At 45.5% G+C, this 17,399-nt stretch overlaps 2 protein-coding genes across 2 annotated transcripts; one reads left to right on the forward strand and one right to left on the reverse strand.

Moving 5' to 3' along the window:
* Nucleotides 1-1,078: 1,078 nt before the first annotated feature.
* bhlhe41 (basic helix-loop-helix family, member e41) lies at nt 1,079-6,587 on the reverse strand. The gene is made up of 5 exons (XM_061228950.1): nt 4,930-6,587; nt 4,712-4,775; nt 4,449-4,556; nt 4,163-4,274; nt 1,079-3,952 (listed from the first exon to the last, which is right to left on the reverse strand). The coding sequence occupies exons 1-5, from the start codon at nt 4,989-4,991 to the stop codon at nt 3,006-3,008; spliced, it is 1,293 nt and encodes a 430-aa protein (XP_061084934.1). The 5' UTR covers nt 4,992-6,587; the 3' UTR covers nt 1,079-3,005.
* A 1,592-nt stretch (nt 6,588-8,179) lies between these two features.
* Nucleotides 8,180-14,565, forward strand: sspn (sarcospan (Kras oncogene-associated gene)). Its single transcript, XM_061229540.1, has 3 exons — nt 8,180-8,510; nt 11,904-11,990; nt 12,553-14,565. Exons 1-3 carry the CDS (start codon nt 8,256-8,258, stop codon nt 12,907-12,909), a joined length of 699 nt encoding a protein of 232 aa, XP_061085524.1. The 5' UTR covers nt 8,180-8,255; the 3' UTR covers nt 12,910-14,565.
* The last annotated feature ends 2,834 nt before the right edge of the window (nt 14,566-17,399 follow it).

The raw sequence follows: 17,399 nt of genomic DNA on the forward strand, positions 1-17,399 counted from the left end.
TAATCAAAGCGACTTGCAGTTGATTAGACTAAGCAGGGGACAATCCACCCTTGAGCAATGTGGGGTTAAGGGCCTTGCTCAAGAGCCCAACAGCAGATCTCATGGTGGCAACACCAGGCTGGAAGCACCAACCTTCCGGCTCACAGAGATGCACTTTGCCACGACGCTACAGGCTGCCCAGCAACAACTTTAGTAATGGTAAAGACGACATACATAACGTCTACCTTAGTCCTCCCTCCTGATTTCCCCTGCCCCTCCTTTGTGATATCCCTATCCTTGTCTAACCCCCCCCCCCCCCCCCAAAAAAAGAAAAATTTCACTTATGATGACAACTATGTTTACAACAGCATTTCATGTGTATTTTGCTAGTTTCTGGATGTGATGCTTTGACTTATGGTAGAACCTATGCACTTGGATTAAAAGCGTCTGCCAAATGACTAAAATGTAAATGTATGCGAATGCGAATGCGCCAATCTGGCTAAGTGACCTTTTTCCCCGAAGGATTTTGAAATCCTCCTCATACAAGCGGCCAACGTATTTCGGAAACGGGTAAGGCCTTGCGTGAGTCCTGACGCTTGCCGAGACCTCGAAATCACAACATTTTTGCAACGTTCACACCGGTCCCTCCGCTGTGTCCAACGATGTAACGTTCATACGCAGGCTGCGAAAGAGAGCGACAACCACATTCTACGACCTGACAAAGAGGAATCTACTTTAGACTGGATGCGGTCAGTCTGAGTAGTGTGTACCAAAATTCTTCCAAAGAGAAAGGCCCTGTATTTTCATGTTCGTCCTTTCATGAATCTGCAACCGGCCATGTCGTCAAGACCTGGTGGAGATCAGGAGATGAGTCCATTGCTATTATTGTCATTATTATAAAGGCTTGGTTTTTTAAAATCAACACTTCCAAGGAGAAACCAGGACAGAGCTAAAACACGATTTAGTGAACATTTCTAGATAAACTTGGGTAAGTTAGTATTTTCCTGTAAACATTATTATTGTTGAGTCATTTGACCAGTGATACGAAGGTAAGTGAAGGACCAATCTTGCAGTGGTTCTTAAAAAATGAAACTTGATGGTAGTTTTCTTGCTGATATTTATTTTAGAACTTTTCTTAAAACAATTTCAGACAGCGTACGCTTCAAGCACCAACAAAAAGTGCTGCAATCTGGGAAATCCTTGAAAAATCCATACAATTCATCTACAACAATAACATTTGACATAAGTTCCATCGCGTATTTGTATATTTGACAAAAAAATATTTACACAAACGGGCCACTGTTTTAGGCAATATCACAATCGAAAACGCAGCGCTTTTGAGGCGAAACAGCTAAGAGCAGTACTGGATATAAAAAAAATTAACATATATACATACATTATATATAAATAATTATATTCATAATTACTTAAATACTATCATTTTAATGAGATTGTCTCCTCTCTAATGTAACATTCTCATGAAACTGTTCAAAGTGAGCCACCGTGTCTTTCCAACAACACCTCACGGAATGTCACCAAAATGAAATGCTTAAAATGGATATACAGTCTAAATCAGGGAATTGGTAAGGGACCGGGCTAAAGTGTGCTATAACAGGGAATGGGTAAGGGACCGGGCTAAAGTGTGCTATAACAGGGAATTGGTAAGGGACAGGGCTAAAGTGTGCTAAAACAGGGAATTGGTAAGGGACCGGGCTAAAGTGTGCTATAACAGGGAATTGGTAAGGGACAGGGCTAAAGTGTGCTAAAACAGGGAATGGGTAAGGGACCGGGCTAAAGTGTGCTAAAACAGGGAATGGGTAAGGGACAGTGTTAAAGTGTGCTAAAACTTGGAAAATGTTACTGTATGGGGCAGTGCTAAAGTGTGTCATACAACAATTTTAGAAAAACAAATCATTTCTGTTTAGAGGATGCTACTTGTGAGTGGTTGCATTCTTTGCCAGCTGGACACGGGAATCTACTTCATGTTACATTTGTAACAGTCCACAATAGCAGAAAACGATTAACTCAGTCCCCAGTAGTTCTGGACATTTGTGCAGAGCTGGAATAAAGGAATACAAGTCAAACTGTAGGATTATTCCAACCAAGAAGTTATTCTTACCCGCCTTAAATTGGACATTTAAAATGACTACTATGTCATTTTCTTTTTCTGATGAAAGTACAATACCGGGTAGATATCTACCAGGTGGCTGAAACTATGTCATTAATTGTAAGTTTGGTGTCTGAAGGTTATGTTTGAGTATGAGAGCACTGCAGAAATGTGAAGTCTCTTCAAAGACTCCATATATTAGTTTATTGAAAGGGCAAAGGAAAATGTAACCCAGTTTGGATGCAGTGCTTGAACTATATAAACAACAGGAACGTGTGGAGGGGCAGGGTTCTAAAAAATTAACAGTGAATATTCAAAATACTTGAACAAGTGCACTTTATCTCGCAAAGAGCAAAACACCCGGAATTCTATCATTTATACTTCCACATATTCTAAAAAGTTACATTCAATATCAAAATTCCATTAAGGTGCCAATATACCTTGTGTGTGTGTTTTTTTTAATTTTATTATTCGAAGTACCGTCCACGTGAGCGTCCTCGGTGTGCAGTACAGGTCCATAAGGGACACACGCGTCAGAACCACAATGTTTGAGGGGCAGCGATACATCCGCAGGTCAAAGCATTCATTAAACATTATGACATTATTAGCGCTCTACAAAAAGGGTTACCTATCAAGCCAATGCTAACCAACACAACAGGCTCATATAAAGCTTTGGGTCTATGAAATGTAAACAAACTACGTTTACATTAACTGAATACACTTAATATTCTATTTAAACGCTAATGCGCATTTGCCTTAAAACATAAACGCTGAACGAACCATCAAAAATAAAGCAATATTAACAGCAACGTTCTGATCGTTTTGTTTAAATACACAACAAAAAAAAAAAAGACAGACAATATGTCGCGAATTTGAATAACAGAAGAATAACAAAATAAGTTTGCCGGCAGGCAATAATTTATGTCGCTTCGTTTTCCGTCTTTGGGGACTCGTCTGGGTTTTCGTCGTCAAAGCTGTCCTCGTTTGCCGCAGGTGAGGACAATTCCGCCTCGTTGGCGGAGTCACAGTCTGCAGGCGCGCAATCGCTATTCTGAGAGAGGGGGGATGACCCGCACCGTTTGTCCAGGGACAACGCGGATGTCAAGCCGGGGAACGCTGCAGCCGCGGCAGCCTGCGCGGGGAGTCCGGGGTAAAGCAAGGGGAAAGGGTTGGTCACCGCAGCCGTGCCTGGGTAGAAATACTTCTCTAAATTGGATTTGTCGAACAAAGGCATATAGGATGCCGCGGCGGAAGGGTTAATGAAATAGAAAGGCAAGCAAAACGGAGCCTGCTGTCCGACAACACCACCTAGTCCCATCAGCGAGTTCAGCAAAGCCACGTCCGGTCTGTTTGTCAGATCCGGGCTTCCCATCCCGATGCCCGTCGAGTCAATTTTGCTTTTTTTCGCAGGGTGATCGTCCCCAAATTCCTGCTTGATTTTGACCGATTTGGGTCCTTGCGACTTGTGACCGCCGTTATATTCTTTGTCAAATTTCCCCTCGTATTTCTCCGCCTCCCCGCCGTATCCACTGTCTGTGTCGGTGTCGTTCTCGTTAAGCTCCCCGTTGTGAGTCCGCTGAATGACTGGCACGCAGTTCGCTTGGCTTTCCGCCTTCTGGCCGTCGGGCTCCGGGACTGTGCCGGCGCCTTTGCCGTCAGAAAGCTGTTGCGACAGGAGCTGTGCGTTGGGCAAAAACTGAGCGGAAACTTTGTGCAAATGGCTAATGAGCTGCGTGCATCGCTGGTCCCTCGCAGTCCAGTTCTCGAACCTGTTTAGGTACTGTATGACTTCCTTCGCGCAGGTTTGAAAGCCAGAATGGAAAGCATCTAAGTCAGTCTGAATGGTGGATTTCATCGATCGGTCGCCTAAGACAGATGCATTAGAAATAGTTAATAGCAGAAATCTTGAGCGACACGCATTCTAAATGGCTGACAGATGAGGGACACAATAACGTGAAATGAAAATGAGGGATGAACAGGCTAGCCTAAACAATGACAGCGTCCTTTTGCGCACTTTCGGTTTGGGGTAACTTCCAACTGGCAAGCTTGTTCAAGGTTCGGTGTTATGCAACTTACCGCTCTGCAATGCAATGATTTTCTGGTGTTGTTGCTCCGTGACAGCTGTTAGAGTGTTTAAATGCTTCAAAGTTAGCTCGAGAACGACAGCCTTCTCCAAATGCCCCAGCGTCTGGGTAGAAAAACGAGAATAGAACACGTTCAAGATGACAATACATGGGTCTGTATACTTAAAGACAAAATTATTGAAAGAATTGCACAAGTTCGCACGTGTCAATACTGGGGGAACCGTTGCGAAAACGTATGACGTACAATCGCTGGATTAAGGGCATGAAAATAGACCTACCGTCAATTTCAAATGCTCGGGCAACAGATCTTTCAACTGTCCGATACATTCGTTAATTCGGTCTCGTCTCTTCTTTTCTATTAATCTGTGAGGCAACTTGTATGCTTCCTGTTGATAAAAAAAAAATCAACAAACACGTTGTTTTAAATCAGCAAAATAAAATTATATGAACTGTCTGATAAAACAATGAAGTAAGACCATCTTGTTCAAAAGTACAAATTCAAAGCGTTCAATCCACAAGATCAAACTCAAACTGATGTTACCTTGCTCTCCTCTCTCTTCATGCCTCTTTTCGATTTGCACATGTAGAGCGACGAATATTCTACCCTGTTATAAAACAATGCTTACTTGTCAGATTTTGCACAATTGTATTTGCATGTCAAAAAAAATGCGCATTAAAAAATAGCAACAACAACAACAACAACAACAACAACAATAATAATAATAATAATAATAATAATAATAATAATAATAAACGTACCCAAGAAAATCCGCGTGATCCAGCAATTGTCTGTCTTGCAGACGTGGTATTCTTTCATCCATAACTTTTCTGCTTACAAGTTCGTTTCAGGGGGGATATTGAGCAGTTCTTCCTACATCCACTGGTGCAGCACTTTAGAATGACAACCAGTTCTCTCTGCGGTCACTTTGCAACCAGTTTGTGTGTAACCAGAGCGCAGGCGCGTCTCCAAACGGAACAGCTCCCAACTCACGTGTAAAATGCACCAACTCGCGTATCGGTAATTACGGGCTCGTTAAATCCTGTCCTTCACCCTCTCAAGCAATCCAAAAAAGACGGCGTTTATTAACGGCAGCCTATATATTGTAAAGTAAAGGTTCTGGAATAATAACAGTAAAAATGATTAACATTCGTCAAAAGTTTTGAACTCTGCAGCGGTGAACACCTCCCTCTCCAAAGACCACATGGAAACAAATGTGCCGGGGATACAAGTGGACGACTATGTGAGGCGCAGACAGTCCCCAGGCAACGTGAAGAGAAGCCACTCCTTAACCCTTCCCTGGCCGGCCAGTCACTCTCAAAGTCAGCATACCGACAACGCTGTTCCAGTAACCATAGCAGCAAGAAACATTCCGTGCTCAAACATGTGCTTGTACGAGGCGAAAATGGGAAGGGCTTACTTCCATTGGAGCATTCGCCAGCCAATCGGGGTTTTGAGGGAGATTTTAGTTTTACTTTTACTCTCGCGGTTTGAAAAATAAAAACGCAGTCACCCATGCGGACAGCCCATACAGTAGGCATACAGTATTTGTAAGCAAAACCACTAGGCATAGCATAACGCACATAAACCGATATTGTAAGAAGCACTATAGCTGGAGAAACGACACATAGCCTGTCTTTGTCCCTGTTTAAATTGCAAGACACCGTTATTATTTTATGCTTACCGTCCCTAAACTGAATAAATTGTATATTACCGAAACAATATAGGATTCAAATCTGTTTAGGTCTACTACAATGTCACAAAGACCCATCTTTTGAATGTAATGTAGTCTACGGCTTTACGTATTGTTATAACAGTTGGATCACGTGCATTCAGTGCATGTCTTATATAGCCTGCGTATTGAGAATGTGGACAGCCAGCCTCAGGTGTTTTACGTGCTGTCTTGTGGACAGAGAACAGACGGTGCATTCAGAATGTACCGGAGGTTATGCAGGCGGTAGTATTATACTGGCCAACGAAGAATGAAGACAGTCGGTGGAGCGCGTAATAACACTATCAACTCGATAATAAGAGGTTTACGAATGACTTCCGTTTAGATGCATACTTAAATGCCTTACATAATATTGTTCGATTGCATGCTGTGATATTAATATATTTCAGCCTGTTCCGGATAGGCATAAGCGGTACAAGCCAATGTGTCTTGTGCGCTATGGACGGATATAGCATAGTTAATTTTCTTATGTTAAATAAAACCCACATTATGAAAACAAAAGTTTTCGATTTTTTCACGCGCGTTTTATAGTTCCATGATATATAGTTTAATGTTAAGGCAGAATTAATCAGGAAACAAAGTGACCTCAGCCTTTTGAACAGATAAAGAGGTTTTTATAATTAACCCAATATTAACAGGAACTATTCTTGGCATTCTAATTTGAGAATTTGCTTCTTCTGGTATTATATAATTTGGCTATTTACAAAAGGTTTGATTGCAATCTGCATTTTTTTGTGACGTCAAACAGAACAAATAACAAGGTTATTTTCTGAATATCCTCTGGACGCACGTTTACAGGCATTCTTGTGCAGCTGTAGGAAACGTGTTAAATACAACTCCGGCGAGGGGTGTAGACGGCATCTTAATCCGGTTTAAAGTTGGTAAAGCCAATTGGCCTTCAACGTGATCAATTGGCTGAATTAAAAGCCTCGCCTCCGCATGGCAACACACACAAAATAAGACGGGCGTTGAAGCACTCGACCGAAATGCACTCTTCGTAAGCAAATCTCGAGTGCTTTTGTCCTTCTAAACAGAGCGGAGGTCAGCAAACCACGAAACAGAATGACTAAAAACAATTATAAACATTCAGACTGCCGGACGGGGTTAGATGTGAATCATGTGACAACACTGTGCGCAAAACATTCAGGTTGTACATTCAAGTTCACATTGCCTTACAGGGAATACATTTTAAGCGGACGAATATTCCAGTCATATATTTAAAGTCATGTACGTAGTTATAGTTTTGAACAAATGAAACAGGAACTTAATTGAAATAATTTGATGAATCCGATGAAGATTTATAAATCTGATTACATAACCATTACTCACACTATTCATAACGGCTAGTGGTTACCTAACTGGTTTATCGTAATGCTGAATCGATTAAGTGCATTTTTAGGCCCAATGCAACCGTGGGGCACAGTCAGGCTTTCCTGGTCTTGTGCAGTAAATCAAATGGTTTCAGACACCCACAAACTCGTGACGTACACAACAGAATGTTACCGTCCACGGCCTATCAGTGAACATTACCGCATTTCTAACAAAAGAAACGGCTTACTGTGTACATATAAAAACATTTTTTTTTAATCTGATGAAAATTGGGAAATACTTTAGGCGATAATATGTAAATTCGTTAAAAATAATCTGTACAGTATACTGTACGACGCATGTTTATGAGTAGCCCAAACCAAAACTAAAAACAAAACAAAACAAAGGTTAGGAAGTTGACCGCAAATGCGGGGGAAGAATCTAACTCAAACGGCTCTCGATATTGCACATATGTTTGATCACATGAGATAACGGCTTAAGCCCTCACATGATTCTGGATCACATTTAGGTGTTGTAATAGTCATGTGACCTCCCCTCCCCGCACGCACGCACACACACACACACACACACACACACACAGGGTGCGGGAGCCGACACAACCGAGCTTGTGCGCGCCCGCAGGCGAAGTGGAGGCCTCCCCACGTTTCCCATGGAAACAGGCCCCATTCCGGCGTCCTTTCGGCCCGGGCCACTGATTCCCGCCCTGCGCGTTGTGTGCCGGAGTCCCCCCTCAGTCCGCCGCACCCCCTTCCTCTGCGCCCTGCTCTAAATGCGGCTCTGAGGCAGGTCCTGGATTCCACTCCGGAATGTTTTCCATATTAGTTCAGAGCCTTCTCTCCTTTCCAAACAGCAGCGGTTGGTTTCTGGGCTGAGCCTGGAGGGGGGCAGCCATTTGGGGTGGGGAGGGGAGGGGAGGGGAGGGGGGGGTGGTGGCTATGTGTTGAGGCAGCCAGTTTGGGAGGAGACGCCGGAGAGAGAGGATAGGAGAGGTAGCGGGCGCAGAGGAGCAGACCGTCGACAGCAGGAATGGAGGAGAAGAAGCAGGCCGGCGAAGGCCCGGAGACGAAGGCGACAGACGCGAAGGGCAAGGCGGCCGGCGGGCCGGAGGGGAAGGCCGCCGCCCGGGCGGACCGCCACACCTGCCTCGGCTGCCGCTTCCCGCTGCTGGTGGCCATTTTGCAGCTGGTGCTGGGCGTCGCCGTGGCAGCGCTGGCCTTCATCATGAGCAGCCTCAGCCCCTCCCTGCTGGCCAGGGAGACCCCGCACTGGGCCGGAATCATCGTAAGCTTAAGGAGGCCCCCCCCTCCTCCTCCTCTCCACCTCCCTTCTCCGTCTTTCTTCGTTTCCCCCTTTCCTCCCCCTTTTCTCCTATCTTTGTGCCCCTCCGTTCCACCTCTCCTTTCCTACTTTCCTCTCTTTGTCCTCCGCACGTCCTCCTGTGACATTCTCTCTCTCTCTCTCTCTCTCTCTCTCTCGCTCTCTCGCTGTCGGGAGTGTCTGCATGACTGCATGCCCCGCTTCCCCGAGGCCAAAAATACCCACGGGAGAATATGCATGTGTCAAAGCCTCCACACAAACAGCTCGCGTTCACGCTCTACGCCCAAGACCGGGGGGAAAATAACCCAAAACTGACCCCCCCGTGCGCCGCACTTACGGAAACTATCGACGGAACTGCACTCGCGATCGACCTGTTGGTGTTCTGAGTTTGAGGTCACGGTGTTTCACTCTACCCAACGAGCAAGAGAGGGTCTCCATTTCCATAGTCGTGTTCGGTTTTGTGAGCGGTAAACACAAACACACAAAACGGATATCCAGACCAAAACATGACACCGTCTAGTTGCCGGCAGGATACACGTTTCCCGGTCCAAACACGCCAGGCAGCTACCCTGCTGCAACAGGTGGGCACGTTCTATTTTTGAAGGATTGCTTAGCAACCTTGGGCCAACCCATCTTTAACCCGATTGGCCACGTATATTTAACTTTCTTTTTCTTCCTCTTCAGAACCGTGTTATTTATGCGACAGAAATGGAAACTGGCCGGTTTTGAGTTCGAGTTGATTTTAGTGAGGGGGTGCTCAACAACAGCCCTAAACAAATCAGAGAATTTCAGGGTCTTACTGCATTTGTGCCATCAAAAACCAATGGTTCACAAACCAGAGTGAATTTAGCCAATGGGCTGACATCAATTGTACTACACTGTACTGTGGCTATGAACAAATGACAAGATGTTTACAGAATCAACAGGCCCAGCCCTTAGGCCTCCCCGCAGTTAAAAACATGACATTTATTCTGTCATTGAAGGCAAGGGGTCACAAACCCACCAAGTCCATGGACTGTATTCAATCAAAATCAGTCATTAAAGGTAGAATAGGTAAGATTTTTGTGTTAAAACATTGCTACAAGACCATTGTAAAAGGCTCACTGACAAGTTGACACCCTCTGCCTGTGTTCGTAGTCCTTAAATTCTGGTTTCAAAATATACAGTTGACCGGCCGGTACTCTGTACCAAAACATCGTATAGCTGTACAATAATTCAAGCTCATTGGTTGAAAATTTGTTCTAATTGCCACAGCCAATGGCATTTCAACGACAACGTGTTCACAGAGAAGGCGGAGGGATAAACAGTGTTGTGGTTTGAAGGTGTTTGTTGCTGCAATTCCTCTATTGACCGTTAGAAGTCCTAAAATGACCTATTGCACCTTTAACTTCCAAGTAAACGCAAATGTGACATTCTTTCTTTTCAAACTCAGTTTGGCAAGTTTTTTTTTTTTAGTCACCACTAAACTTGTGAAGGAAAAATGTTTTCTGTCCTTTAAATTCTCAGTGAAAGTTGAGAAAAAAACGATGATTGACTGGATCCCGGCTCATGACTCATTTAAAGAATGAAATAACAGCTTTCCGCGCTACAGTCGGCATGGAGGTATTTATAACCTCCATGATGTACTGCAGAGAGGATAAAATGTTTTTAATATGCCAAAATGGCAGCTCCGTCTTCCCGGAGCGATGCTAGGCTAATTATACGCTGCCCAACCCCCCGCGCTGTTCGCTCAAAGCTGCCGTGCTGTTGGGCTTAAACGCCCGGGGGCAGATCGGTACACCGAGAAGAAAGCGGTTCACCTCAGTAAACCCAGATTCTTCTCCATTCTGTCAGACCCAAGGCCCATTAAGGTGGAAGTCTAAAAAGGAAATATTGGACTGCACTTCCTGTCACAAGGTTCTCTTTGCTCCCTGTGCTCACACATACGTGTTTTGGCGACACTGGTCAGAAACATTGGATGGATGAAACATAGATGGAGCCCATCACCTCTTTTTGCACGTGGAGCTTGCGTTTAGAAGACACTGACTTCGGGGAAACGGTCAGACGTTACATTTGGTATAATTTTACCCCAATCAGGATTCATCCCATTGCAGCGTGTGGCAGTCTCTTGTTGAATTTGCAGCATCCAGAAATGAGAAAATGGCACCAAGATGCTAGATGGTAAAATCCACTAAAACATAGTAATTTACCGGGGTGACAACTGCTAACAGCCAGCCTTTCCTTAAAGGGAAAATGAAATCTGCTTTGCGCGATTCGAGTGAGATGTTCGTAAAATGGGCTCAGACGTGCTGTCGAAACTATCAACCGTGCCGAAGGGTTCAGCAGCACTGACCTCCCCTGGGATTTAAACCTGCAGCACCTGCAGTGGAACTGTGCCTGAAACACAGGAGCTGTACCGTGTTCAGATAAGACTGACCCAAACTCCACCCCCTGTCTGGCTCCTATTAGGACTATACGGTAAACATTAAAAACTGCACTCATTCAGTTTCCCCATAAGGAAGTACGAACACATTTGCAATATATTGTTTATATGCAACAATATCATTTGTAATATTTCACAAAGTATGTATGACTGAAAGCAGAAATGCATTTCATATTTACACAAATTTTGAGAAGTGTTGCAATATTTTGAGAATATATTTATAATTGAATAGTATTAACAGCATATTTCATTGTCGTAAGGGCCTATAAATATTTATTGACATAGCCTATCGGGACTATAAATAAATACATCAATAAATAAGTCTCACTCCAGACTCCGCTTGCGTAAGAGGAAGCAACTGTGGAACACCCCGCGCGATCACCCGAGTTTGGCTCTCACAAGACACGACAAGACGAGCGACAGCTGCGTAAACAGCCCAAGAACAACAATCAGATTAGAAACTGCATGCTAGTCACAAGACCGGAGCAGCCCATAGAGTCTTCTTATGGGGTGGGAAGGGGGTGGGGGGTTCAATTTGTTATGGCAGTAATTAAATTAGCAGATGCTGAGTCATTACCGTTTTACACAGCATACATTATGACCTCGTGAAGCTCCTCACAAACAAGAGAACGAGACACAACCATAAATTAAGAAGATAAATTAACTAAATCAGTGGGTGCAGTCATATTACCAGAATCCTGGTGGCATGCTTCGCCCGTTTTGTAATTACCATTTTGGCCGCGCCGGATGAAAACACGACTTGTGTCGCTTTCGTTTAATTTCACCACGACGTTTCTATTCACTAAGATTTGTGTTACATTACGAATCAGTGAGCGTGTTAAAATAATAATGAAGGATGTGGATCCGGTGTAAAAACAATAATGGTGGCGGGGGACCTGTTCTGTTTTTAAACCCGACTGTTTCGCTCGCCGCAGGTCTGCCTGGTATCCCTGCTGGGGTTCGTCCTGTACTGCGTCACGTACCTCGCGGACGAGAAGACGTCCCTGCAGTTCGTTGCCAAGGTGAGGGAGAAAACGCGTCTGGGTCCGAGCTAGCGCTTGGGTCTGGCACTGCCGCTCTGCTCTCAGTCACTGCAACGAAACGAGCAGCCTATACTGCAAAACGTTACAAATACGTTATGAATATATTTTTCATAATGCACGTTTATACTTCCAGCATTGGCACAATCTCCACGATGGGGGGGGGGTTGACACTTTACACACAGCTGTAACATGACATCCACCTAATATAAAGCCCCCCACCTACACTCAGAATATCCCTGTGTGCCCGCCTCCCCCTCCATTTTCAAACTGAAATGATGCCCCTGATGTTCCATTTCCAAAAAGCTAAAATCAATCAACCAATACTGAGAAGCACCAATATCTAATCTTACTTTAAGTCAGTCAAAATTAATACCGCATTAACCCATTCACACACACACAACACACACAAACACACAAAAACATCAATGGTTAAAGGCTGCCATGCAAGCTACCAGTCAGCTCGTCAGGAGCAGTGGGGTTAGGGCCACTTCCTCACCCGGGGCGGGGGGACGTAACCGCTCTTACCTCCCCCCCCACACAGCTGCTGTACTTCCTGTTGTGCACCCTGGCCATGGTGCTGTCCCTGCTGGCCCTGTCCTTCGCCGTGCACCACCACGGGCAGGTGAGCGCCTTCACCTGCGCGGAGCAGGGCGGCGACTGCAGGTGCACCCTGGAGCCCGAGGACCCCATCGGCCGCACCTTCCTGTACGCGGACGCGGGCGACTGCAGCTCCATCACCGGCACGCTCAAGCTGTACTTCCTGCTGCAGATCCTGCTCAACCTGGCCCAGGCGCTGGTGTGCCTGGCGGCCACCTTCATCATGTGGAAGCACAGGTACCAGGTGTTCTTCGTGGGGCTCCAGGAGTCACCCTCCGTGCGCCAGTGGCAGAAGGTTTAGGGGCGCGGGCGGGGCTCAGAGGGAAGCCCCTCGTCCGTCCGTCCGTCCGTCCCCCGCCCCCCTCCAAGACTTGTTTGTGTGCCGTATCTGAGCTCCAGGCACTCCTTTTCGGAGATGAGTTTTTTTCGGTGCGTTTTTACAATTTTTCTATACCAACCAATTTTTTTTTTTTGTAAAGGTTTTGCCTTTTTTGCTTTTAGTTAACTCGTAGACGCCCGTGCTAAAGCAGAAATTGCTTCCAAAGACAAATACATTCAAGGCAGTTATGTACCAAACGCTCGGTTGTCTATCTGGGAGGAGCTGAGAGGAGAGGCCGCAGGACAGAATGCTTCAGTCAGGCCAACTGGACTCATTGGACTTCTAGACCTACTGTACCATGGCAGGGCCTACACTGCATCTTTAACATACCCGTTTGAGATCTTTTACCCATCTTCAAATCAGTAAAAGACTCGACTCGTGTGTGATGCACGTTGGTTTCTCTAAAAACCGACCCTCTCTGGAGCGTGGGAAAATACATGTCTCGTCCCAGACCGCCATTTTGTCCGGTTTCACCGCACTTTGCTCCAGATGCAGCCTTTACTGGAATGGAGTACACTGCAAAATACTGTCCATGTGTTATGTGGACACCCAAGTCAAAATCCAATGCGAAAGAACGGTATATTAAGCAAACTTGATAAAGTTTAATTATACGTCTTACACTACACGCATTCTTACGTATAAAATTGTATACCTCAGGTATATGTCAGCAGCATGCTATTTTTTCATGTGATTTTGGAAAATACGATGAGAAATACATCTATATAAATCTATATTTTTGTGATATCTGAAAGCGCATTATTGGTTTTATGTATTACTGGAATAATTGGCAGTGCATGGGGATGTGTTGCAATATATCGATGATGCATTTTATTTCCTTGTATTCTCAGTTTGTGCCATTTCTGTCAGGGAAAGAGACAGAATGGTATTCTTATTTTATTTGTGCCCTCTCGTATATTTTATATAAGTTTATTTGTGAGTATGGCAGAGGAGCAGCAGGGTAGGACAGTTGGGGAAATCGACTTGTAACTAAATGGCCGCGGGTTTGATTACAAGGCAGGACACTGCCATTGTACACTTGAGCAAGCTACTTGCCCTGCATTTTGCTTCAGTATGTATTCAGCGGTGTACATGGGCACTGTGTAAAAATGTGTGTGTTCTAAATGCCTGTGATGCCATCAGGAACGAATGGAATCTAAAGAGGGGGAGCAATGAGATGACCTTTAACCTTTTATTCCGCTGAAAGTTCTGCTGACTGGAGTGGTCTCTAACCGGTTGCCACGGAGAGCCGTGTGTATGCATGTTTTCATTCCAGCCCATTAATGCTACCGCATAACTGATTCCAATTACTCATTCGGCCATCTGCATTAGAATATCGAATTGAAGCAACAGGTGTGATTTAGACAACGCAAATAACCATTTCACTTTATACATTATGTACAGCCCTAATTCGGCAAACAAAGTATTTATATAATCCTGATCTGAGGCTGGAATCAAAACCAGCATACACACGGCCCTTCATGGCACCGTGTTGGAGAGCACTGGCCGTTATTTTTGTACACATCTACAGTATTGACAGGATCGACACATTAAAAAAAAGTGCTTTCCATTTTGTCTTAATTTGTCTATTGCCCATTTTTCTCATTATGAACTGTAAGTATTGCAAAAAGTGTGACAAAAAGGCACAGAACAACCATAAACTCATATTTACGGTGGTCACGTGGCTTTTGATAGGAGACCCTTACTTTTAAAAATAATGATTCAGGGACAACTTTTTTTTGTGACCCTTGTTGTTGTCACTGAACACATGCATATTGAATATGATGAAAATAATTAACGTTTTCTATTTAGCCTATCTATGAGCTGGAAAGTGAACACTTTCACAGACGACAGACACATACTGACAACTGAGTACTCAGGGCCATTTCTGAGACAAGCTTATGTAAAAAGGAACAGTTTTGGTAGAACAGAAAGCAGCTCTGGGGGGCAGTAACTGTGCTCTGGGGGTGTAACTGCTCTGTGGGGCAGTAACTGCTCTGGGGGGGGGGGGGAGGGGGGGTGAACTATTTGGAACAGCGCTCTGTCACGCATCCGTCTGGCTGGCCCGTCGGTGATCTAAAAGCAGACGGGGTGTGGATCCACCGACCCCTCTGCGACAGGGATCGGGCTCGTCCGGTTCTCTGATCCTCCCGAAATCCGGGGGAAGGGGGGGGTGTCTGTGCAACAGTCCAGCGCCCGGGGGACCAATAAGGGCCTGCTGTTGGTCTGCAGCCAGAACAGAACGAGCTGCAGCTCCCGCTGAGCGGAGAGGCACGGGGGTACTGCGACGGACAACACAGCGCCGGGCTCAGAGCAGCGACACGATATCCAGCTCGTAGCACTACCGCAATGTTGGCTATGTACGAAGCCAGCCACTGCAAGAACAAAAACATGGCAAAAATACAAGTAAGAGCAGACATTTCTGAAGACCCTCCTCTTCACATTCGAGGTGGACTCTGTGGCTGAGGCCCAGTTCATGACATGCTTTGTGGGGGAAGTGTGGCCGCTTCGACTAGTTATGGCTGATCTAGGACACCAGATAAACTTGTGCGTGGATCGTTGAAATGCCGAGTGCTTCTGGACATAGGCATGTCTCCATGAGACTTCAGATGGAAGCATCATGCCAGCCTTGGTTTCCAGCAGGGTAACACTCCACAATCGCCATAAAAAAAAAAAAAATAAACACTTTGATTCAATAGTTGAACTGCGATATTAATTCACAGTGAATTGTAACAGCGAATTGTAGGTTGAGATTGCAGGCTCAAATTTGGTTGTGGTTTGTGTGAAGCTCATGACTAAAATTCTCAAGTTTGAAGCCTGTGGTTCTTTCCGCCATGTTGGAAACATCAAGCAATGCAAAATACAGAGTGCTATTTTCAAACTCAAGCTTAATTACAAAGCTTTTAAGGTCCTTGAGTCATCAGGTTCCACTTCGGCACCAGTTTCACCTGCTTGGGCGCACAAAACGAGCTGTTAAACAGCCACCTCTTAAAAAAAACCCAACAACTGTAAGATTATTTTAGGACACAAGATCTTGGGACACTACCATGATTCCTGTGAGGTTTCTATAGATGGAAATTTCGAAGGCTTCGGCAAACACTAACAGAAGACTCCTTCACTCTCTGAATCACGGACTGACGTCAAACGGTGACCTCAAACGGAACGGCCACCACTGTCGACGCACGCACACACACACGCGCGCACACCGCAGAACGAATGTGAACTTGTGAGCGTGAGTCAGATTAAATTCAATGAAGACAAGAGTCCAAGATAAAATGTGCGAGGAGTGTGAGTTTCAAAGGGAGGGGGGTGTTCTACGTGACCTTCAAACGCGAACCCTGCCGTTCACACACACAACTCTTTTCTATTCAGAGTGAAAATATATGACACCTTTAATTATAAAAGTATTATAAACATGCAGGCAATACGGTCAACTTCCCGTGTCCTTTGCTATGGAATTGCAACCATGTCACCCTCTGTACTTTTAACCAAACGTTTAGTGAATCGTGAAAAGATTGTGGGAAAGTTTCTTCACGATTTGCTTGGTGTTCCAAATGACCTTCAAGTGCGAACCCTGGCTTTCACACGCACAACTCTCTACAGTTCTGAATCTACGCTAGCAAGACATGTCCACCAGAGAAACTAATCTTCCGGGGGGACTTTTGAAGGGTGGAGAGAAATTTAGACTTCAGCTTGTCTTTAAGGGCACCTAGAAATGTTTGGAAAAAATGAGTGTCGATCCCAAATGTTTTAGTTTTGGTGGATTTGGCAAAAAAGTGAAAATACTGCCTTTCACGGCAGTTGCCTTCAATTTGAGACGTGGTGCGTACAGGTCAGCGGTTTGAGAAACCGCCAATCCCAACCAATCCCGACCAATCCCGACCAATCCCGACCAATCCCGACCAATCCCGACCAATCCTGACCAATCCTGACCAATCCCGACCAATCCCGACCAATCCCGACCAATCCTGACCAATCCCAACTCCCAGAGCAGCGGCGGCGGCCCAGGTTGCCACGGTGCAAACAGAAACCCCCCCCCCCCACCCCCCCATGTCACGTGCGTGCTGCCGCCAGACGGTCCGGGGCGCGGGGGGGAAAGCACGGTCTCCCCCCCCCCCCCCCCCACCGCCGGGTAAATTTACAGCCTCTTCATCACCGCCAGCGGCTCCGCAGAGCGACGTCCACAGAGGCGTTCTCTTGGCTCCGCACGGTTTAAATCCCGCTGCTTACGTGGAGAAAGTCTGACAGTTGCTATGCAGTGCCACAGCGCAACCCTGATTCAGTGAGGGGAGCGGGGCCGAATGCCACTGGGGGGGTCTGTTCGCTTTCTCAATTCAAAGCCGACTGATCGAACGAGGCTTTAAAATCAACCGCCAACACCAGATGACCCGGACAAACTCGACATGACCACAATT

This window comes from Conger conger, chromosome 19 (assembly GCF_963514075.1).
Source record: "Conger conger chromosome 19, fConCon1.1, whole genome shotgun sequence".
NCBI classification, from domain to species: domain Eukaryota; kingdom Metazoa; phylum Chordata; class Actinopteri; order Anguilliformes; family Congridae; genus Conger; species Conger conger.

What these genes read in the sequence shown, in the direction of transcription:
- bhlhe41 (XM_061228950.1), bottom strand. Translation starts at nt 4,991, where the DNA reads ATGGATGAAAGAATACCACGTCTGCAAGACAGACAATTGCTGGATCAC. An exon ending in TGAAGAGAGAGGAGAGCAAG is followed by an intron (nt 4,557 to 4,711) that starts GTAACATCAGTT and finishes TTTTATCAACAG; the next exon opens with GAAGCATACAAGTTGCCTCA. An exon ending in CCGAGCATTTGAAATTGACG is followed by an intron (nt 4,275 to 4,448) that starts GTAGGTCTATTT and finishes TTTTCTACCCAG; the next exon opens with ACGCTGGGGCATTTGGAGAA.
- sspn (XM_061229540.1), top strand. Translation starts at nt 8,256, where the DNA reads ATGGAGGAGAAGAAGCAGGCCGGCGAAGGCCCGGAGACGAAGGCGACA. An exon ending in CGCACTGGGCCGGAATCATC is followed by an intron (nt 8,511 to 11,903) that starts GTAAGCTTAAGG and finishes CGCTCGCCGCAG; the next exon opens with GTCTGCCTGGTATCCCTGCT. An exon ending in CCCTGCAGTTCGTTGCCAAG is followed by an intron (nt 11,991 to 12,552) that starts GTGAGGGAGAAA and finishes CCCCCCACACAG; the next exon opens with CTGCTGTACTTCCTGTTGTG.